Source organism: Culex pipiens, chromosome 3 (genome assembly GCF_016801865.2).
Source record: "Culex pipiens pallens isolate TS chromosome 3, TS_CPP_V2, whole genome shotgun sequence".
In the NCBI taxonomy this organism is placed as follows: domain Eukaryota; kingdom Metazoa; phylum Arthropoda; class Insecta; order Diptera; family Culicidae; genus Culex; species Culex pipiens.
The window spans coordinates 106,191,631-106,215,089 of NC_068939.1; the positions used below are offsets into that span (position 1 = coordinate 106,191,631).

At 41.3% G+C, this 23,459-nt stretch overlaps 2 protein-coding genes across 2 annotated transcripts in view; one reads left to right on the forward strand and one right to left on the reverse strand.

Moving 5' to 3' along the window:
* Positions 1 to 23,459, reverse strand: part of LOC120421153 (uncharacterized) — a 64,819-nt gene that overhangs the window by 3,568 nt on the left and 37,792 nt on the right. The window contains exons 6-11 of the mRNA XM_039584347.2: positions 22,841 to 23,441; positions 8,136 to 8,213; positions 7,897 to 8,079; positions 7,649 to 7,839; positions 7,239 to 7,586; positions 7,085 to 7,176 (exon numbers count right to left, since the gene is read on the reverse strand). Coding sequence (XP_039440281.1) covers positions 7,085 to 7,176; positions 7,239 to 7,586; positions 7,649 to 7,839; positions 7,897 to 8,079; positions 8,136 to 8,213; positions 22,841 to 23,441 — 1,493 coding nt within the window. The remainder of the gene's footprint in view (positions 1 to 7,084; positions 7,177 to 7,238; positions 7,587 to 7,648; positions 7,840 to 7,896; positions 8,080 to 8,135; positions 8,214 to 22,840; positions 23,442 to 23,459) is intronic.
* Positions 160 to 7,095, forward strand: LOC120421211 (uncharacterized). The gene is made up of 6 exons (XM_039584417.2): positions 160 to 501; positions 562 to 756; positions 1,042 to 1,210; positions 6,178 to 6,468; positions 6,531 to 6,747; positions 6,805 to 7,095. Exons 1-6 carry the CDS (start codon positions 332 to 334, stop codon positions 7,038 to 7,040), a joined length of 1,278 nt encoding a protein of 425 aa, XP_039440351.1. The 5' UTR covers positions 160 to 331; the 3' UTR covers positions 7,041 to 7,095.

The window sequence follows — 23,459 nt, forward strand, 5'->3', positions numbered from 1 at the left end:
TATTTTCCAGGCAAATCAAAAACCGTTTGCTTTGTAGAAAGTAAATAAAAGTCTTGCCAGTTATATATCAAGGTCCGCTGTCTCGTGCGGCAATAATGTACCATTAATGTTTGATAACACAAATCGAATCGAATCGCACAATAACGTAACGTCGTAAAGCCAACAAGTTGTTTTTTATCTGCGTCCGTTGTTCTGATAACCAATACCGAAGAGTGGGTTCGTTCTGTGCGATGGTGGCTGAATTGCACCTCGCGGCGGCTTTCAAGCATCCGCGTCCAATCAGTTTGCACTTGGTGGTACGTGAACACGCAGCTCTCCGGAATCATTCAAAATGCCAAAGACCCAGGAAACCAAGTTTGTCAACTCACTGTTCCTCACCAATCTGATCCAGACGCAGTACGGTGAAACCGAAGTGAAGATCAAAACCTACGATGTGGAACCGGCCACGGCGGAGATCAACGATCCGTACGCGAGATCGTCGATGAACAGGATTCTGGTGAAGTAAGTAAAGATGTATGCTCTGAAAACCCCAAAACACTAATCATCCCCTTTGATCTCAAGGTACGTGTCCAAGGAAAACCCGTCGGAAAATGTGATTACGTTCGTCGCCAAAATCAAACCCTCGGAGGGCAACCTGGTGGAGGAGTTCAAGAAGAGTGACGTGTTTGATAAAGAAATCATCATCTACAAGAACATTCTGCCCAAGCTGGTGGCCGTCATTTCCAAGTTGGGAGGCGCCGTGGAACTTGCACCCCAGTAAGTAAAAGGCATCAGCTGACTGCGAGCTTACGTAAAAGTAAACCGTGTGCTGTATATTCGGAGGACAGAGACCGGACTAAGCCGAATCTAATCAATTTAAGCCTTTCGGCGCTATCAAATTGACGTCTAATTGGTTCCGATAATGCTAACCCCCCGAAAAAATAGTAACAGCTCCGTGTACGAAAGCAATCGTTGACAGCTACTGTGTATCTTATCATGTTCGCGGGTATTTCGTTACAGAGAAGGAGAAAGCAATTGAGTGTTATTTAATTTTGGTTGCAGATTGATCTATTCGTCGGACGTTCCGTCCAACTTAATGGTACTGGAAGACCTGACCGTGCGGGGTTACAGCGTCGAGAACCAGCAGTTGGGGCTCAACCTGGAGCAGAGTAAAATGGCTATCGAGAAGATGGCTTTTATGCACGCTGCTAGTGTGGTGTTGCTGGCTGAGGTAACATAATTTTGTTTTATTAATCTGCTTTAGAATTTTGTAGATATTGCATATAAGTATGATTCCTTTCGCACTTTTACCGTTCATACTGATCATTAGTGGGTCTCGTGGCGCAGGGGTAGCGGCTTCGGCTGCCGATCCCGATGATGCTATGAGACGCGGGTTCGATTCCCGCCTTATCCACTGAGCTTCTATCGGATGGTGAAGTAAAACGTCGGTCCCGGTTTCTCCTGTCTCGTCAGAGGCGCTGGAGCAGAAATCCCACGTTAGAGGAAGGCCATGCCCCGGGGGGCGTAGTGCCAATAGTTTCGTTTTTACTGATCATTATCTCGCGCACAAAAAGCCCAAGTATTTAAAAAAATGAAGCTGGAAATATCATAGCCAGAGATTTGAGGCGATTGTACCGCTCAAAAGAAGCCATTCCAATCGAAAGAACCTTTCTATGCTATGCTATACCAGTGGTCTTCAGCCAAATAAATGTCGTGGGCCATTTCACTAATTTACATTAGAATCGGCCGGAACAGAAATATTAGGAAAATATGGCAAAACTTTAAATCTGATTCCTAAAATTTGATTTTAAAAATGTTATGTAATTGTAATTTTATTGAAACGATATCCTGTTAGTTTACACTGTATATCAGGGCAAGGAGGTAATGTGGATTTTATGATTTAAAACGGTAAACTATTGCTGTATCTAAATCAACTTTTAAGTTATTAATCTCCTTTTATTTTACATACAGTTAAACCTCGCATATGCAACTCATATGGAGGATTCTTATGCGTGCTTCGCATATGCGAGGTACAGGGCTTATGGGATTTTGGCTATATGGGAGACATGGCCTATATTTTCGTAAAAAATCATCTTAACTATACAAATTTATAGTGTTTTGGAATCGTTATGAAGTCAGCTATACAGCTACACCAAATTTACAAGGTTTACGATGTTCTAGGTCATCCGAAACTTCCTCAAGTTAAGGCCTATGTGTTCACCGCCGTACAAGTATGAGGTAGGCGATTGTGACTTTGGTTTTTGACCTCAGATCATATCCAGATAGCCTCAGGGAGGTTCAGGGACTAGTCTACCGATATGTGGTGATGTTCTAGGTCTTCTGTAGAGTCCCGGGAGTTACGGCCGGTGGGTCTACCGCCGTAACAAGATAGAGGTCAGTGGTTTTTGACCCCAGATCATATCCAGATAGCCTCAGGGAGGTTCAGGGACTAGTCTACCGATATGTTGTGATGTTCTAGGTCTTCTGTAGAGTCCCGGGAGTTACGGCTGGTGGATCTACCGCCGTAACAAGATTGAGGTCAGTGGTTTTTGATCTCAGATCATATCCAGATAGCCTCAGGGAGGTTCAGGGACTAGTCTACCGATATGTGGTGATGTTCTAGGTCTTCTGTAGAGTCCCGGGAGTTACGGCTGGTGGATCTACCGCCGTAACAAAATAGAGGTCAGTGGTTTTTGACCTCAGATCATATCCGGATAGCCTCAGGGAGGTCCGGGAACTAGTCTACCGATATGTGGTGATGTTCTAGGTCTTCTGTAAAGTCCCGGGAGTTACGGCTGGTGGATCTACCGCCGTAACAAGATAGAGGTCGGAGGTTTTTGACCTTTTGAGACTATCTGGATATGATCTGAGGTCAAAAACCATCGACCTCTATCTTGTTTCGGCGGTAGACCCATCGGTCGTAACTCCCGGGACTCTACAGAATACCCAGAACATCACCACATTGGTAGACTAGTCCCCGGACTTCCCTGAGGCTATCCGGATATGATCTGGGGTCAAAAACCTCCGACCAATATTTTGTTACGGCAGTAGATCCATCGGCATTAACTCCCGGGCTCTACAGAATACCCAGAACATCACCACACATCGGTAGACTAGCCCCTGAACCTCCCTGAGACTATCTGGATATGATCTGAGGTCAAAAACCACTGACCTCTGTCTTGTTACGGCGGTAGACTCACCGGCCGTAACTCCCGGGACTCTACAGAAGACCTAGAACATCACCACATATCGGTAGACTAGTCCCTGAACCTCCCTGAGGCTATCTGGATATGATCTGGGGTCAAAAACCACTGACCTCTGTCTTGTTACGGCGGTAGTCCCACCGGTCGTAACTCCCGGGACTCTACAGAAGACCTAGAACATCACCACATATCGGTAGACTAGTCCCTGAACCTCCCTGAGGCTATCCGGATATGATCTGAGGTCAAAAACCAAAGTCACAATCGCCTACCTCATACTTGTACGGCGGTGAACACATAGGCCTTAACTTGAGGATGTTTCGGATGACCTAGAACATCGTAAACCTTGTAAATTTGGTGTAGCTGTATAGCTGACTTCATAACGATTCCAAAACACTATAAATTTGTATAGTTAAGATGATTTTTTACAAAAATATAGGCCATGTCTCCCATATAGCCAAAATCCCATAAGCCCTGTACCTCGCATATGCAACTCTTGCGACAAAACCGAATCAGGTGGAATGATTCGTATATGCAAAGTTGCATATACGAGGCGCTCTTATGCGAGGTTTGACTGTATTTAGAAAATAAGTGGAAAAAAGGTTAATATCCTTCCTATTTCATTTATTAAAAATAAGTTCCACTAAAACATTATTTCCGCAATTAAGTTACTACGACGTCTCTTTATGAGCAAATCGAAGAATTCGACAAAATTATTTCTGATTTTTTACATTTTTAAATGTTTTTTTTTCATGGTTTTGTTTATAAAATAAAAACTCCTGTAACATGAATTGAAACTCAGGTGTATTTAAATTTTGTTCAATTTAGATAAGCCGTTTTTTTAGAAATTTAGGGTTAACAATTTGGAATGACATATCTTTGCATGGCCGTTGCAAATATATTTCAAAGTTCAAAGTAAATAAATCCAATCTCTATCATAATCTGGGCAGTTTTTTTTTACCAGAAATGAAATGAAATTTAATTGTGTTTACTAAAACGTCTTCAGTAAGCCCAATTCTAACAGTGAACGCTCTCTTTGTCGATATTGAAGGTCCGTCGAGGAAGGGAGGTATCATCTTATAAAACAAAATAAACGATACAGCGAAGGAACTGAAGAATTTATCAAAGTAGGATAGGATGGATGGACTGCAGATTGACTGCACTAACTTTGTTGTTAAGCTGCGTTCTATTATGAATCGCTTTGCAGTTTTCTGCAACGTTGTTTCTTGAACACAGGCTCTAAAAAACGATCAAGATTCTCATCAGAGTTTCACTTTGCACGCAATAAGTTTTGCAATCGAAAGAGACAAAGGCGGTTTTTCATGCATGAAATATCGATACAATAAATGCTAAAAAATGAATTACAAGATTTTCGGGAGAAATTTGTAGTTAACCTCTTCCCGCCCAGAGAAAAGTCGAGATTTTTTACATTTTTCACCATTACTCGTAACTGAATCGACCAAATTGGATGAAATTTTAATGGTTATAAGTTAACATTCTATATAAACTAATGCAGGTTGAAAAAATGCATGGATGCAGAGAAATTTCATTTTGAACTCAAAAATTAGTAACCATGGGCGTTAGAGGGTTAACTAGACATCACAACTCGACATTTTCAAAGTTGATTTCAGTAAACGTTTCAATTTCGTCAAGGTTTGATAGATTTGGGCTCCCTGAAAGAGTTTCAATCGAGTGAATTGAATTTTAGTGAATTCCCTGCCAATAAATAATAAATGCTACAGAATGATCTTAAACAACCATGCGCACCCTTTTATAAGCAACCATGCGCACGATGCGCACCCCCTGATTTTTATAGATATAGATACATAGATACACGTGGGTGCGCATGGGTTTTAAAGATGATTCAATACAATTTATACTAGAAATATACAATTTTCATTTATTGGCCGTGAAATCACTGAAATTCAATTCTGTAGATTGAAGCTAGTTTAGGGAGCCCAAATCTATCATACTTTGACGAAACTAAAGCGTTTACTGAAATCAACTTTGTTAATTGAATTTTAATCGGACTATTTCGGTGAAAAATTACACAAATTTTTGGAAGAAGGATGATGACATTTTAGGTGGATAGGTCGACTAAGAGTCATAGAAGAAGATATAAAGAACGGAAAACTAAGTCAGCGAAGGGCCATTTGAGGAAGTATGTGTGCGTGATCAAGTCTTTTAGCCTTCTAATTTGGCTCTGTACAAGTACTGAGTGAAACACACAGTAAATGTACAGATATATCTTCTTCTATGACTCTTAGTCGACCTATCCACCTAAAATTTCATCATCTTTCTTCTAAAATTTGCGTCAGTTTTCACCGAAATAGTCCGATTAAAATTCAATTAACATCATTTCTCGATTAAATTTTCAAAAGGTCCTATCTGCATAGGAAACCCATGACTCATAGATTGTTATGAAAATTTACTCCAGATTTCTCGGTGACCAAAACGATATGGGAAATCAACTTTGAAATTGTTGAGTTGTTTTATAAGGGACCATCATTTTTGGGAATCTCACCCCCTCCCTCCCCCACCCCCCCTTCGTGGACAATTGTCCATACAAAAAAAATCTTTTTTATATGGAGCGTGCACAATCGCTGTTGTCACATGACTTTTCAAAATTTTTCCTAAAGATACTTGCTGGCCAAATATAGAAATGGGACCAATAAAGTGATCCAGGACTTTTGAAAAATGTTTCCACAACGCGGAAACATTTGCTTATGCTATTTATAGTCTAAATGTCAGAAGAAGAGGGAGAAATTTTTTAGGCTTTTCTTCACCCTCTCTGGCTTGTTTTCGCGATCGTTTCTGCCCTTTTGAAATTTACTCTACATTTTGACGAAAATGAGCAACTTATCGCTATCTTATTTTCAAATTGCAATATTATTTTTATTTTTTTAATGTTGTAATTAGAAATAATTTACCAGTTCCTTTAAAGAATCTTCTTCGAAAAACATTTAACATACAATAAAAATATTTAAACCCATTCTAGAACCCGGCCGATTTCGCCAAGTTCGCCAAGGGAACCTTCCACGCCGACCACAAGGATAAACTCGGCTACTTCTCGAACGCGCTGGCCACCGTTGCCGAGAGCGCAAGCGAACTGGGCATCAACAGTGCCGTGGCCGGCAAGTTGAAAACGCTGCCGGCGAAGGCCATACAGAAGGCGGTCGACGCGTACGGCAGTGACTTCCAGGGGCTGAAGGTGCTCAACCATGGGGACTTTTGGACCAACAACATCATGTACAAGTACAACAACAACGAGCTGATTGATGCTATTTTTGTGGGTTTTTGAACAGATTGGTGAGAGTTTTGTTAAGAACTGCTAGATTTTCATAATTCTAGGTTGATTTCCAAAACTGTGTCGTTGGATCGCCAATCATCGATTTAGTGTACTTTTTAACTTCTTCGCCCTCGTACGAAGTACTGGAGCAGTCCAGAGATGAATTGATCTACGTTTACCACGAAACGTTGTCGCTGCTTTTGCAGCGTTTGGACTACAAAAAGCCAATCCCTTCGCTGGTTGACTTGCAAGTTGAGCTGCTTAAGCATGGTGCCCTTGGTAAGGAGCAGTGTTTTGTATTGTGAAATCAAGGTTTTGGATTTTCGAACTTTTCAGAGGTTATCCTATCGCTGACTACGGCACCATTTTTGCGCACCAAAAATGCACAAAACACGCCTGCCATGCAGCCAACGCTGTACAAGGATGAACAGAAGGTTGACTTGAAGCCGGTGCTGAAGGCTCACGCTGGCCACATCAACCAACAGCTGAAGGACTACGAGCTGCGTGGTCTGCTGGACTGGGGAGCAGCCGAGAGCAAGATTAAGGGATTGATGGGACGGTTCCAGAAGTAATGGATTGTAATGCTTTTCAGCTGCCAAATAAAACTTGTACTTACATTTCACTATTTCCAAATCGTCTAATGAAATTTTGGTTAAGAACTTATACTTGTTGGTGTCCAAGGTTGACGCCACACTTCCTGGGCATGTCCTGAAAAAAAAAGAAAGACTTTCTCATCGATCTGATCGACCAAACCAGTGCCGGATGCTTACATGTTCGTTTTTCTGATGGTTCCGCTGCGTCGCTTAATACTGGTAATGACTAGTAAGTCGTTGAAGAGGAAGAAGCCGCGCTCTTTGCGCGTCTGTCCGGAAGGCATCGAAACCAGGTCGAACAGCAGGAAGGCGCGCTCCGGGGTCACCAGGTCGCTCATCCCCTCGATCACACCCTCCAGCTCACGCAGGGCCGTTTCGCGCTGCCCGTTCTCGAGCGCTTCCTTTTCCTTGCAGTTTAGAAACATCAGAATGTCGTGCACTAATTTTAAAGCTTCCTGTAATGGCTTCTGATCGGGATGATCAATATCGGTGTGTTTAATCAGTCTTGATAATATTAACTCATAACTGAAAGAGAGGGAAACAAATTGCAAAACAATCTGGAAGTTTTAAACAAAGATTATTCATACTTTGGAAATTTTTGTACAGGTTTGATGAGCAAATTGTCCAGAGACAGTTTACCCTTGTGCTCGCGTGCCATCGCTTCGAGAAATCTCGCAAATGCTGGACATTTTTGACGAGTTGTGCGTATCGCGTCCTTTGCTCGGTTCCAGTTGTTCACGAACGAGGTGTACGTATCGAGGATCACAGGTCTGGAAAACTAAACCGGAATCGTTAAAATTGTCTCACTTCCATATACCCTTTTCATCTCACTTACTACGTCGACAAACGCGTCGCCAATTTTCTGCAACGGATCCCAAGCGTCCAATCGTCGGCGAAGCTCCTCTAAAAATCGCTCGTGAATGTTCAGGATCGCTGGCACCATGAAAAATATCTCGTCTACGGTTTGGTTGTCGACCAGACCGGCATTTTCCGAGGACTTCAGTTGGTTCAGATATTTCTATAAAACAAATCACATTTGAAATTACGCGTTTAAGATAGACTAAAAAGACTTACCAGAACAATAGTCTGCAGAGATTCTACGTACGATTTTTCGGTATTGAACAATTCAACTACGACGTGCGTTCTTGTGTCCTGTAAAAGCAAAAAAAATCGTAAGATATTTGTAAACTAGTAATGCTCACTCGTTCAAGTCTAAAATGCTACAACGCCTAAACTGTCCCCAACCACCTTGAACCAGGCATCGCCTTACATGTGCAAAAGTTTCTTTTGTTCTACACGACGACGACGACGACTGCATCAATTCTATAGAATGAACAGCCGTCCGATAAAGAGGCGACAAGGTAGGAAGGAAATTCAATTAAGTCATCGTGGAAAGCTTTTAACTCTGGATGTGATTTTAATTCACTTATGGGTCCGACCATTTTTGTGAGGCCCCGGACACCGGCACCGTGCACAAACAGGTTCAAATGTCTCCCCGTTACGGATGGGTGGTGCGACCTGCCCGCGATGGCCACTCTCGAAAAACGATTGAAATCGAATTTTATCGTAGTGTGGAGAGGATGTCTGGTTTACGATAATGCATTTTTGGGGAGCAAAGGCAAGCTTAATCGATGAGAAGAACAAAAATGACAAGATAATTGCGTAAATATCTGAAACGTAAGAAGTCAGAACAAAAAAAATCAATTATGTTTTCTTAAACAAAAGTAGCTTTTAAACTCGTTTACCCTCTATGGTAATTGCGCTTTTTTGTTCTATGAAACATTTTTTTTATTCTTTCATTTTTAGTTTGTTTAATTGGATTGGACTATTTGTTCTGATGTTAGGAACCATTTCCTACAATTTCAAAACATTTTCTATTTTTTGTTTAGTGGTTTGCCTTCCTCGCCAAAGTAAGGCTTATAATTATGCTCAAAAAATTGATGTTTTATAAGAGCTTGGAGACTCACCTCCATGTATACCTATCGACTCAAAATCAATGGTGCTCCTGACTTAAGTTAAACGGGTCATTCATAAACCACGTGGCCTTTTGAGGAGGGGAAGGGGGAATCCGGCAAGAAACCATGGACCATACAAAAAGTAAAAGTTTGGAAAAAAGCTATGCACGATAGCAAAGCGTTTGCGTTCAACTTAGAGAGCCTATACGGAGAGGGGAATTGTTACTCTCAGGGCTCCTATCGAGCTGTCAAATCTGGGTTCCAATCGGGCGACAAGACTCTGCAAGAATAAGGTCTCCATATAAGCTCTCTAATTCAACTCGGTTTAAAGTCCCATACAGACCTATGGAATTGTTTGAAGTCTCGTCCTAAGTCATGACCACTCAAGCGAAATGTATGTTCATGTGACAGATCTTTGGATAGGTAATCGAAAGACCTTTCCATCGAGTCGAGATCGAGAAAATGTAGACCTGACAAACCTGTGATATTCATTTAATTTTTTGGAGTTGGAGCTCACTTTTATATATGGAAACTATGTCCGGATCCTTCATGGTGTGCCACCATGCGCTCATGATATTTTATATAGAAAACAATTTTCACCGATAGAATACTTTGAATCGTATGTAATTTTTCTACGTACACATCAGTCATGGGTCGCTTTTTGGCCTTTTTCCCTTTTATCTGCTTAGATTGGTTTAAAAATTCACTTAGTCCCAATGAATTCTGTAGCATAAGGGACATAATTTAAAACGCTGCTAAAGTTGGTCAAAAATCATTCTCCGAAATATTGCAAAATCTACCAAAAACAAATAACAGATTGAAAACATTATTTTAAATTTTAATCTTTTTGGTTGATTCTAAATATTCCAGAAACCATTGCAGATAAAAATATTATGGAAAATATTGTCTCATTTCGATTTGAAATTTTGATAGCTAATATTTTGACGAAAACGAGGTGAACTCCCAAGCTCGAGAAAAGGGTGAATTTCCATATAAATTCCCCCTTTTTTCGAGCTTGGGAGTTTAGGTGTTAAAAACAGTAAATTGGCTAAACCGATTTGGACGTCGGACGGAATCAAAACATCATACACACCAATGCTGTTAATCGATGAATCAACGTCATCGATGTCGATGATCGTTGATTTAAACGTAATCGTAATCGCAGCCATCGTTGATTCAATCGTCAACGTCAACGAAGTCGTTGATTTAAACGGCGTTGATCAACGCGTTGATTATCGATAATCAACGCGTTGATTATCGATAATCAACGAGTTGATCAACGGCGTTCTTTCATAGTTTTCTAGAGTTTTATGAGGAAAGAACGATTCTTTCATAAATGTATTAATTGGGAAACATTCTCAAATAGATGTGAAATGGTTGTTCGGGGATCCGGGTGTACCAAGAGGACCGAAGTGACCGGATTTTAAACGTAATTTAAGCTCTAGCTAATTGCTGGTCACTTTCATCTCCACTTTGGTTTCCAAGTCCAACCGGGATTTTTCTTATATAAATGACACCGAGGACGGACTATTGTGAACCGAGATATGGTCGGATTAACACCGGAATTCAGTAAGAGTCTCGCGTGGCTAAATAAAGACAGAATTTGTTTTTCTATGATACAATACTGAATTGACCACATGACCCATGTTCCAGAACCCAAATTGAGATCGGCCAAGATGTCAAACTTCATGACAGACCGGAGTAGCCTACTGTTGGTGATCAATGAGTTTCGATCGAACCCCAATAGATAAATCTTCCGTGTGGTGCCGAAAACCGATCGCAGTAGGTCATAAATAATTTGTTTACTCTTTGAATACTAGCAGGAAGCTACTCCGGTCTGTCAATTTGGGTTCTGGAACATGGGTCATGTGGTCAATTCAGTATTGTATCATAGAAAAACAAATTCTGTCGTTATTTAGCCACGCGAAACTCTTACTGAACCCGCCGGAACAATAATTCCGGTGTTAATCCGACCATATCTCGGTTCCCAAAAGTCCGTCCTCGGTGTCATTTACATAAGAAAAATCCTGGTTGGACTTGGGAACCAAAGTGGAGATGAAAGTAACCAGCAGTTAGCTAGGGCTTAAATAACGGTTTAAAATCCGGTCACTTCGGTCCTCTTGGTACACCCGGATCCCCGAACAACCATTTCACATCTATTTGAGAATGTTTCCCAATCAATACATTTATGAAAAAATCGTTCTTTCCTCATAATACTCTAGAAAACTATAAAAGAACGCCGTTGATCAACTCGTTGATTATCGATAATCAACGCGTTGATCAACGCCGTTTAAATCAACGACTCCGTTGACGTTGACGATTAAATCAACGATGGCTGCGATTACGATTACGTTTAAATCAACGATCATCGACATCGATGATATAAACGCCGTTGATTTCAACGATTAACACTTAAACTACCATCCTCAATATTATCCCGCGAACTACCAAGCTAGCGAAAAAAGGCGAAGTCCAACTTCAAACAGCTGTATCTCGGCTCCCTGTGGACGGATTTTCAAAATTCAAGAAGCAAAAGATGCGGACAGATCTCTAGATTATTTTGCTTTTTGAAAAGTCAAAAACAGAGGCACTTACCCTAAGTTATTCCCAAAACCAACCAGGTAACTTTTTTTCAGCCCTCTATTTTCTAGTTGTTTTGCATGTTGGATCGAATGTTGAATGACAATCTGTTTAAAATTTTATCATAATGCAAGTTACAGTGCAATTATAATATCCAATACCATATTGGACCGATCTGGCCACATTGGAACCGGTTCCAGGTTCTCCGGTGGAACCCGGAATATCCCCAATTCCAGAGTATTTTCAAGAATTTTATTGGAGTGGCAATATGGGTATCAAAATTTAGCATTTTCAAAATCAAGCTCATTGATGACGCTAAAAGCCATTTTGGACATATCTGGTCACTTTGGGACCGGTTCCAGGTTCTCCGGTGGAACCCGGAATATCCCCAATTCCAGAGTATTTTCAAGAATTTTATTGGTGTAGCAAAATGGGTATCAAAATTTAGCATTTTCAAAATCAAGCTCATTCATGACGCTGAAAACCATTTTGGACATATCTGGCCATTTTGGGACCGGTTCCAGGTTCTCCGGTGGAACCCGGAATATCCCCAATTCCAGAGTATTTTCAAGAATTTTATTGGAGTGGCAATATGGGTATCAAAATTTAGCATTTTCAAAATCAAGCTCATTCATGACGCTAAAAGCCATTTTGGACATATCTGGTCACTTTGGGACCGGTTCCAGGTTCTCCGGTGGAACCCGGAATATCCCCAATTCCAGAGTATTTTCAAGAATTTTATTGGTGTAGCAAAATGGGTATCAAAATTTAGCATTTTCAAAATCAAGCTCATTGATGACGCTGAAAACCATTTTGGACATATCTGGCCATTTTGGGACCGGTTCCAGGTTCTCCGGTGGAACCCGGAATATCCCCAATTCCAGAGTATTTTCAAGAATTTTATTGGAGTGGCAATATGGGTATCAAAATTTAGCATTTTCAAAATCAAGCTCATTGATGACGCTAAAAGCCATTTTGGACATATCTGGTCACTTTGGGACCGGTTCCAGGTTCTCCGGTGGAACCCGGAATATCCCCAATTCCAGAGTATTTTCAAGAATTTTATTAGAGTGGCAATATGGGTATCAAAATTCAGCATATTCAAAATCAAGCTCATTGATGACACTAAAAATCATTTTGGACATACCTGGCCGTTTTGGGACCGGTTCCAGGTTCTCCGATGGAACCCGGAATATCCCAACTACGGAGTATTTTCAAGAAATTTATTAGAGTGGCAATATGGGTATCAAAATTCAGCATTTTCAAAATCAAGCTCATTGACAACGCTTAAAACTATTTTGGACATATCTGGCCATTTTGGGACCGGTTCCAGGTTCTCCGGTGGAACCCGGAATATCCCCAATTCCAGAGTATTTTCAAGAATTTTATTAGAGTGGCAATATGGGTATCAAAATTCAGCATTTTCAAAATCAAGCTCATTGACAACGCTTAAAACTATTTTGGACATTTTGGAGAACCTGGAACCGGTCCCAAAGTGACCAGATATGTCCAAAATGGCTTTTAGCGTCATCAATGAGCTCGATTTTGAATATGCTGAATTTTGATACCCATATTGCCACTCCAATAAAATTCTTGAAAATACTCTGGAATTGGGGATATTCCGGGTTCCACCGGAGAACCTGGAACCGGTCCCAAAATGGCCAGATATGTCCAAAATGGTTTTCAGCGTCATCAATGAGCTTGATTTTGAAAATGCTAAATTTTGATACCCATATTGCCACGCCAATAAAATTCTTGAAATACTCTGGAATTGGGGATATTCCGGGTTCCACCGGAGAACCTGGATCCGGTCCCAAAGTGACCAGATATGTCCATAATGGTTTTCAGCGTCATCAATGGGCTTGATTTTGAAAATGCTGAATTTTGATACCCATATTGCCACTCTAATAAATTTCTAGAAAATGCTCCGTAATTGGGGATATTCCGGGTTCCACCGGAGAACCTGGAACCGGTCCCAAAGTGACCAGATATGTCCAAAATGGCTTTTAGCGTCATGAATGAGCTCGATTTTGAAAATGCTGAATTTTGATACCCATATTGCCACTCCAATAAAATTCTTGAAAATACTCTGGAATTGGGGATATTCCGGGTTCCACCGGAGAACCTGGAACCGGTCCCAAAATGGCCAGATATGTCCAAAATGGTTTTCAGCGTCATCAATGAGCTTGATTTTGAAAATGCTAAATTTTGATACCCATATTGCCACGCCAATAAAATTCTTGAAATACTCTGGAATTGGGGATATTCCGGGTTCCACCGGAGAACCTGGATCCGGTCCCAAAGTGACCAGATATGTCCAAAATGGCTTTTAGCGTCATCAATGGGCTTGATTTTGAATATGCTGAATTTTGATACCCATATTGCCACTCTAATAAATTTCTAGAAAATGCTCCGTAATTGGGGATATTCCGGGTTCCACCGGAGAACCTGGAACCGGTCCCAAAGTGACCAGATATGTCCAAAATGGCTTTTAGCGTCATGAATGAGCTCGATTTTGAAAATGCTGAATTTTGATACCCATAGTGCCACTCCAATAAAATTCTTGAAAATACTCTGGAATTGGGGATATTCCGGGTTCCACCGGAGAACCTGGAACCGGTCCCAAAATGGCCAGATATGTCCAAAATGGTTTTCAGCGTCATCAATGAGCTTGATTTTGAAAATGCTAAATTTTGATACCCATATTGCCACTCCAATAAAATTCTTGAAAATACTCTGGAATTGGGGATATTCCGGGTTCCACCGGAGAACCTGGAACCGGTCCCAAAGTGACCAGATATGTCCAAAATGGCTTTTAGCGTCATCAATGAGCTTGATTTTGAAAATGCTAAATTTTGATACCCATATTGCCACTCCAATAAAATTCTTGAAAATACTCTGGAATTGGGGATATTCCGGGTTCCACCGGAGAACCTGGAACCGGTCCCAAAGTGACCAGATATGTCCAAAATGGCTTTTAGCGTCATGAATGAGCTTGATTTTGAAAATGCTAAATTTTGATACCCATATTGCCACTCCAATAAAATTCTTGAAAATACTCTGGAATTGGGGATATTCCGGGTTCCACCGGAGAACCTGGAACCGGTCCCAAAGTGACCAGATATGTCCAAAATGGCTTTTAGCGTCATCAATGAGCTCGATTTTGAATATGCTGAATTTTGATACCCATATTGCCACTCCAATAAAATTCTTGAAAATACTCTGGAATTGGGGATATTCCGGGTTCCACCGGAGAACCTGGAACCGGTCCCAAAATGGCCAGATATGTCCAAAATGGTTTTCAGCGTCATCAATGAGCTTGATTTTGAAAATGCTAAATTTTGATACCCATATTGCCACTCCAATAAAATTCTTGAAAATACTCTGGAATTGGGGATATTCCGGGTTCCACCGGAGAACCTGGAACCGGTCCCAAAGTGACCAGATATGTCCAAAATGGCTTTTAGCGTCATCAATGAGCTTGATTTTGAAAATGCTAAATTTTGATACCCATATTGCCACTCCAATAAAATTCTTGAAAATACTCTGGAATTGGGGATATTCCGGGTTCCACCGGAGAACCTGGAACCGGTCCCAAAGTGACCAGATATGTCCAAAATGGCTTTTAGCGTCATGAATGAGCTTGATTTTGAAAATGCTAAATTTTGATACCCATATTGCCACTCCAATAAAATTCTTGAAAATACTCTGGAATTGGGGATATTCCGGGTTCCACCGGAGAACCTGGAACCGGTCCCAAAGTGACCAGATATGTCCAAAATGGCTTTTAGCGTCATGAATGAGCTTGATTTTGAAAATGCTAAATTTTGATACCCATTTTGCTACACCAATAAAATTCTTGAAAATACTCTGGAATTGGGGATATTCCGGGTTCCACCGGAGAACCTGGAACCGGTCCCAAAGTGACCAGATATGTCCAAAATGGCTTTTAGCGTCATGAATGAGCTTGATTTTGAAAATGCTAAATTTTGATACCCATATTGCCACTCCAATAAAATTCTTGAAAATACTCTGGAATTGGGGATATTCCGGGTTCCACCGGAGAACCTGGAACCGGTCCCAAAGTGACCAGATATGTCCAAAATGGCTTTTAGCGTCATCAATGAGCTTGATTTTGAATATGCTGAATTTTGATACCCATATTGCCACTCCAATAAAATTCTTGAAAATACTCTGGAATTGGGGATATTCCGGGTTCCACCGGAGAACCTGGAACCGGTCCCAAAATGGCCAGATATGTCCAAAATGGTTTTCAGCGTCATCAATGAGCTTGATTTTGAAAATGCTAAATTTTGATACCCATATTGCCACTCCAATAAAATTCTTGAAAATACTCTGGAATTGGGGATATTCCGGGTTCCACCGGAGAACCTGGAACCGGTCCCAAAATGGCCAGATATGTCCAAAATGGTTTTCAGCGTCATCAATGAGCTTGATTTTGAAAATGCTGAATTTTGATACCCATATTGCCACTCTAATAAATTTCTAGAAAATGCTCCGTAATTGGGGATATTCCGGGTTCCACCGGAGAACCTGGAACCGGTCCCAAAATGGCCAGATATGTCCAAAATGGTTTTCAGCGTCATCAATGAGCTTGATTTTGAAAATGCTAAATTTTGATACCCATATTGCCACTCCAATAAAATTCTTGAAAATACTCTGGAATTGGGGATATTCCGGGTTCCACCGGAGAACCTGGAACCGGTCCCAAAGTGACCAGATATGTCCATAATGGTTTTTAGCGTCATCAATGGGCTTGATTTTGAAAATGCTGAATTTTGATACCCATTGCCACTCTAATAAATTTCTAGAAAATGCTCTGTAATTGGGAACATTCCGGGTTCCACCGGAGAACCTGGAACCGGTTCCAATGTGGCCAGATCGGTCCAATATGGTATTGGATATTATAATTGCACTGTAACTTGCATTATGATAAAATTTTAAACAGATTGTCATTCAACATTCGATCCAACATGCAAAACAACTAGAAAATAGAGGGCTGAAAAAAAGTTACCTGGTTGGTTTTGGGAATAACTTAGGGTAAGTGCCTCTGTTTTTGACTTTTCAAAAAGCAAAATAATCTAGAGATCTGTCCGCATCTTTTGCTTCTTGAATTTTGAAAATCCGTCCACAGGGAGCCGAGATACAGCTGTTTGAAGTTGGACTTCGCCTTTTTTCGCTTGCATGGTAGTTTAGGTGTTAACAGCATTGATACACACTATCATGCGTCTCCATCATACTTATGTAGTGGAGACGCATGGTGTTTTACTAGTCAATCCGTTTTTTTTTAAAGAACGATTAACTCCTTCTAGTTAAAAATCTCGTCGATTTCAAAATAAATGTCAATGTGAGCTCAGACATGAAGCACCTGATCAACATTCCTAATATACTTACATTGTAGCAGCTAGTCACATTGTGCCACACGCTAGTTTCCGTCATCGATTTGGGTGTCCTCTCCGGATCATCCTCGGAATCAGAGCACAGATTCAGCGGCATCATGGCGCGAATAAAATCGACTTCGTTCAACCAATTGATACTGTCGACGCACCGAACACCCGTTTCACAAAATTTTGTTAACTTTGAATATTTTGCCAGAGCGCGCCCGTAGTCGAAGTTTGGAGGTCTGGTTCAGCACATTCCAGGATACAGAACACTCTCGCCGCTTCCGTCTACTTCGAATACCTGTTGCACACTTCTTCGACCTGCCTCGACGAGCATCGCTACGTCGCTACGTTTTACTCTCTCCAAATACATATGAGTGCACCTTTGCCTACACAAATTTAAAATCATCTACGTGTCGCCACAGCGAATGCAAAAGCCCCAGACACACAGTTTGCAGATGTCTACAGATATAAGTATACAACACAACGAGGGGGGGCATTTACATTGTGGCCTGGTTTTCCCGGAAAGGGAATCATTCAAATAGAGCAACTTTTCCAAAATGGTAATCACTCAATGCCAGGTTTTAGCTGGTGATTTGAAAAGCAATACAAAATATCTCCTGTCGAGAATTCATCAATGAAGCGTGTGTTCACATTTTTGCACTGTCTTGAGCGATAGCGCGAACCGAACTACACAACGACCATCAGGCCAACTTCAGGAAGCACACACAGCTGCCGAATTTTCCACCATCCACCGCAATAACGCGATGCAAAGAGTTATGCTTGTGGAAAACAGAATACATCAATAAACAACCCCTTCCCGAAGTTCGAACTTTTTCGTTCGCCTTCGATCACGCATTTTTTTTTTTGCCACATGCTGAAATATTTTCAATGTGAACATTTCACATTCTTTCAGCACTGAATTACAACTGAATTGAAAGAGGGAATTTGCTGATTAATGATTTTTTATGTGTTACTTCCGCTTTCCATGGCAAGTGGTATTAATGCTTTAGATTAAAGTATTCAAACACTGCTGTGGGATCCGAACATCAAACGATTCCACACTTCAAACATGTGACTTCCGTTCTAGAGCTTTTGCCTTCATTCTAATGGCTACAATTTGATAAAAAAAATCCCGCAAAACTATTTCTATGCGTTTTTCGACTTTTCCAACAATGCAAAACAAACACTCTCGTTTCGATTCGCGGATGAAAACTGCGTTGTACGTGGAGTGTGTGCCTGGTTTCCCTCTCGCGTGGCTGATGGTTTTGTAGCTTTTCCACGCGGAGAGCGAACCCTGCTCTCGCAGTAAAGGGGGAAAACGCGAGAGCAGCCCGAGAAAACAGAGAGTCAGAGTGTGCGAGCATTTGTTGCACGCACGGACTATCACATCCCCATGTGGAAGCTGTCAGATGGTTTCACTCGCCGTTTTATATGGGCATCTGGATTGTAAACTTTGAGCGGATAGAAGAAACACAATTCACACAGGGTTGGCGGCAGGGCTGTGTTGTGAACATTTTATTGCCAAATTGTAGACACTCAAGTTGGAGATTGTCGCTATTTGAGTTATTTCACACAATTTGATCGTCTGTTGTGTGCTATCTTGTGACAACGAGCATTTTGGTCGAAAATTAGTTAATGATGAGGTTTTGTTAAACTCAAACCTTACGAGATGCTTTAAACCGATTTTGGAAATAGGCTTCAGTTTCCCGTTTGTGTCATAGACCAATTTCTTCGTAATACTTGTAGAAAAATGTGGTTTTTTTTATTCTTCTCCCTATTATTATTATATTGATACACATTTTTGAAAAGCGATGCCATCATTTGTTTTCGAAAATATACTGCCTAAGTCGGTTGAACTATTGATTAAAGCTTATTTTAGTTCTTTGCTTTGTGCTTTAATATCATGCGTCTCCATCATACATGTGCTGTGTTGTTAATTATTTGTTTATTTGTTTATTTGTTTATTTAAATCATCCGACAACTTGTGGTCTTAATGATAAAACTTAACTTAACTAAAGACAAATGCTAACAACATGAAACACAAAAACAGATTAAAGCTGGTGAGAGTACCAGAGTCGGGCTCGTTGTTGAAACTGCGGGGTGGAGATGTTGGGATCGTACAGGTGGGAAAATACGTTGAATCGGCTACACATGAAACGAACTGGTTCGTGCTGTCCATAGTTGGTGTTGCGGTGAGCAAGTTGTAGATATTGGCGTTGACGAAGTGGCCGAGCAGGTGTGTAGATTTGAATTTGAGCGCGAATCCAAGGAGTGTCAACTTCACCGGCCAGTACTTTGGCAACAAACGTTGCTTGTGAGACGTGCCGCCTCCGCTCGAGAGTCTCTAGCTGCAAGACACGACAACGTTCTTCGTACGTGTTCCAACCGGCAGGATTCCTTGCACGGCGAAGGGCAAGCCGGGTGAATTTTCGCTGAACTGATTCAATTTTAGCAGTCCAGGTGCTCTGGTACGGACACCACACTACGGAGCAGAACTCAAGGATGGATCTTACCAGCGCGCAGTATAATGAACGTAAGCACGCGACATCTCGGAAGTCATCAGCGATCCTAAAGATGAATCCAAGCTGTCGATTGGCTCTGGACACGATGTCATGGAGGTGGATAGTGAAACACAATTTGCTATCAAGGGTAACGCCCAGGTCACGTACTTGGGTTACCCGAGCAAGAGTGTTTCCGGCGATGGCATAGTCGAAGACCACGGGTTTGAGTTTACGGTGGAAAGAGATTGTGCTACACTTTTCTATGCTGATCGTCAGGAAGTTACGCACGCACCATTCGTTAAAGTGGTTTAACTGTCTTTGCAGAGCTGAGCAGTTCAAAACGCTTCTAACAACAGTGAAGATTTTGACATCATCAGCGTAAAACAACCGGCACCCTTCGCTTAGCAGCATCGACAGTTCGTTGGCGAAAAGTATGAACAGTAACGGACCTAAATTACTGCCTTGAGGAACGCCAGAGAGACTTATGAACATGTCTGACTCAGAGTTCCCAATCTTGACTCGCAGAATCCGGTTGGTGAGGTAATACTTCAGCCAACGAACGAGACTGGCGGAGACTCCGAGTCTTTCCAGTCGTTTTAGCAAAACTCCGTGGTCAACCCGATCGAACGCCGCCTTCAAGTCTGTGTACACTGCGTCGACTTGAGCTCCAGCATCCATTTCTTGAAGACAATGTGACACGAATTGAGCAAGATTCGTGACAACAGAGCGTTTAGGGTAGAAGCCATGCTGATCCGTGGAAATGTAGTTTTTGCAAGAGTCAAACAGTACATTATTGACCAGAATTTCGAAAACCTTCGAACAAGCCGAGAGAGAGGTGATTCCACGGTAATTTTTGACGCTGCTGCACAGTTTTTGACGCTATATGCACAGTTGTGACACGTAGTACATGTATCACATTCAAAACACACTTGTGACACGTGCTTTTCCGATTTTTGTTTACATTATTTAATGTATCTTTTGCCTGGTGTAACCAAATTAATTGAAACTTGGAGCGTTTGTTCAGAGATAGTATAAGAACCGATTACCTTCATCATTCTGAATTATTCTGAACATATTCATCATCAAAATTTAGAAACCCGTTTTCTCGAACAGTACTAAAATAGTCGTTTTCTCAAGATAGCACACAACAGACGAAATACAAATAAAATAGATCAGTTTTTAGAAATATATTGCAAGAGAGCAATTCAATTTAGAATCAAGAGATCAACGCGATCACGACTTTTGCGCGATCTTGGAGGGCTCATCGGAGTCTGGACGGGATCGGCTTGTTCACTTGCTTGACCACCAGGAAGGAGACGATTTTTGCAATATCGTAAACCCGAAAACATTCGTCGGCGTGCCTTCCAATCATTGATGATATAGGTTAGAGTGTAACAAAAATGACTTTTTGGCGGGCATTCAGGGGTTTGTTCCAGTGAGCATACTGAGCCCAAATCCCAAATATGAGCTTGATGGGGCGTAACAGGAGCTGGCTCTCCGCCCTTCAATTTTAAATGGGATTTAACCCGTAAAAAAAGATTTTTTCAAAAATGTCAATTTTTGAGGCATTTTGGCCACCAATGCGTTTACCATAAACATCACTGGCGTGTAGGCCAGATCCTTGCGCATCTTTTGGTATCGTATATATAACATTGAAATTTGGAGCAACCTCGAGATCGGTACACTGCCGTTCTACGCATAATTGTCCCATGTCAGTTTTGGTCGATTTTGACTTTATGACATTTTTAAGTTTAGTTTGATGTGTACTTTAAGAAAAACACATAAAATCTGGTACTTTGTTCGGAAACTCATTAAAAACAACACCAAGTCTGTTTGTCCCATCGTTAAACTTCTACGCTTAATTGTCCCACCAAGTATTTTCTTACACGGAATCATTAGTTTAAAAAAACATTATGTCTTGTTTACCTTTTGTAAAGCAAGAGAATCACAAATAAAGGTGATAAACTGCTAACTGGGGTGATTAGGGACACATAGGGCGAATAGGAACCCACGGGACAATTATGCGTACAAACACAGAAATCGGTCGAAAAATTTCAATCGCGTTTTTCTCAGTTGCACTTTTTTGAACATGGGACAATTATGCGTAGAACGGCAGTACAGACCTTCAAAGTTTGGCATTTTTTCGAAAAATCGGTCCCGGCAAAAAAGATATGCGTCGCACCTCGCGACGCCCGAGACGCCATTTGATTTTGCTTGGACCGATTTTTTGAAAAAATGCCAAACTTTGAAGGTCTGTACCGAGCTCCAGGATGCTCCAAACTTCAACGTTATATATACCAAAAGATGCGCAAGGATCTGGCCTACACGCCAGTGATGTTTTTGGTAAACGCATTGGTGGCCAAAACGCCTCAAAAATTGTCATTTTTGAAAAAAAAAATCTTTTTTGACGGGTTAAATCCCATTTAAAATTGAAAGGCGGAGCGCCAGCTCCTGTTACGTCCAATCAAGCTCATATTTGGGATTTGGGCTCAGTATACCTACCGGAACAAACCCCTGATACCCGCCAAAAAGTCATTTTTGTTACAGCCTAATATAGGTACTATTTAATTAAGCAATACGACCTGCTTGTCTTAACAATTTTCGGATCATTTCTATTGAAAACTATGATGCCGGGAAAACAATAGTCGCGTTGCTTCAATGCTTGCAATCGAGTGATTGTATCATTGCTAACGAGAAAAAAAGAAAAAAAGCCCTCGAAAAAAGGAACAATCCGGCTAAGCAATTGCGTGGCCCCGCTGCCGACTCACGATTATCAATACAATTTGCTTTAGAGAAAGAAAAAAAATCAGAAAAGTGTTGGAATTAGCTACGGGGACAGAATGGGTTTGGATGAATTCAAGGATTCATAAGTTTTTTAAAGGTTTTCATATGACATGGGGGAGGAAGAGTGTATTTCACAGATGATACAACTCCATGCTAACTTTTCAAAAGGCCGAAACTTTTGATGTAAACAAACAGTCTATCCCACTCGATCTAGTGTATGTTCACGTTGAGTAAGAATAAGAGTTTCTTCCTACCATTCCAGAATGACAATGCTCTCTGCGGTCCAATTGCAAAGTTATCGGGCATTGTTTGCCCACACCTTAACACATTTATTGAATATAATAAGATGACAAGGTCGGATAAATACGGATACGGATAAATTCACTTATATAAATGACCTTCTGCACACTTAATTTTTTCTGCAGAACAACTTATCGCTCGGCAGAAACAAAAAGAAACTTCGGCAAAATATAAGTCATTTTGCCGAATAATCGGTTTAAAATGAGCGACAAATGAAATAAATAACAAGGATCAACATGATTATTATTACTTACCAAACATTTGAGCACCGCAGTCGGCAGGGCGTTACTTCCGTTGGTCGGACTCGTGGCGCCTGTTAGTTGTTCCGTCACTAGTTTCTCACTAGACCCTTTGAGCAATTCGGCCAACAATTCCGGAGAAGCTACCAGACCCTTCGGCGTGTCTGGCGTGTTCAGCACAAAGCTTCGCTCCGATGGTGTCCGGCTGGGTTGGGCAAGCCGGGTATCATCCAGGCTTCGCTTTGGATGTTTGTCACTCGCGCCCGATGAGTTACGTTTGGCGTGCTTATCGTGACTGTCCGAGAGGTGACTGTCGAGCGAAAACTTTTTCGTCTCCAACTTGTTCGTTGCTTTTTCGGATTTATCGGAATCTGTGCTTCGTTGTTCGATGTGGCCAAGATGACGCTTCGAAGGACTCGTTTGTGGCGTGCTGTCTGGAATGCCCAATTCTGCCAGCTTCGACGGACTTGACGCCGTCCTACTGTGCGATGGAAGCGGAAGATTGGTGTTGGTTTTTCTTGGTTTGAAAAGTTTACTGGAATGACGATCGTTGGTCTCGTCCATAGATTGACTGCCACTGCCTCGACCTCTGTTGAACGACGGGAATGAGTGTGAACTAGAATTTAAAGAATGA

What these genes read in the sequence shown, in the direction of transcription:
- LOC120421211 (XM_039584417.2), top strand. Translation starts at nt 332, where the DNA reads ATGCCAAAGACCCAGGAAACCAAGTTTGTCAACTCACTGTTCCTCACC. An exon ending in AGCTGATTGATGCTATTTTT is followed by an intron (nt 6,469 to 6,530) that starts GTGGGTTTTTGA and finishes TCATAATTCTAG; the next exon opens with GTTGATTTCCAAAACTGTGT. An exon ending in GCTTAAGCATGGTGCCCTTG is followed by an intron (nt 6,748 to 6,804) that starts GTAAGGAGCAGT and finishes CGAACTTTTCAG; the next exon opens with AGGTTATCCTATCGCTGACT.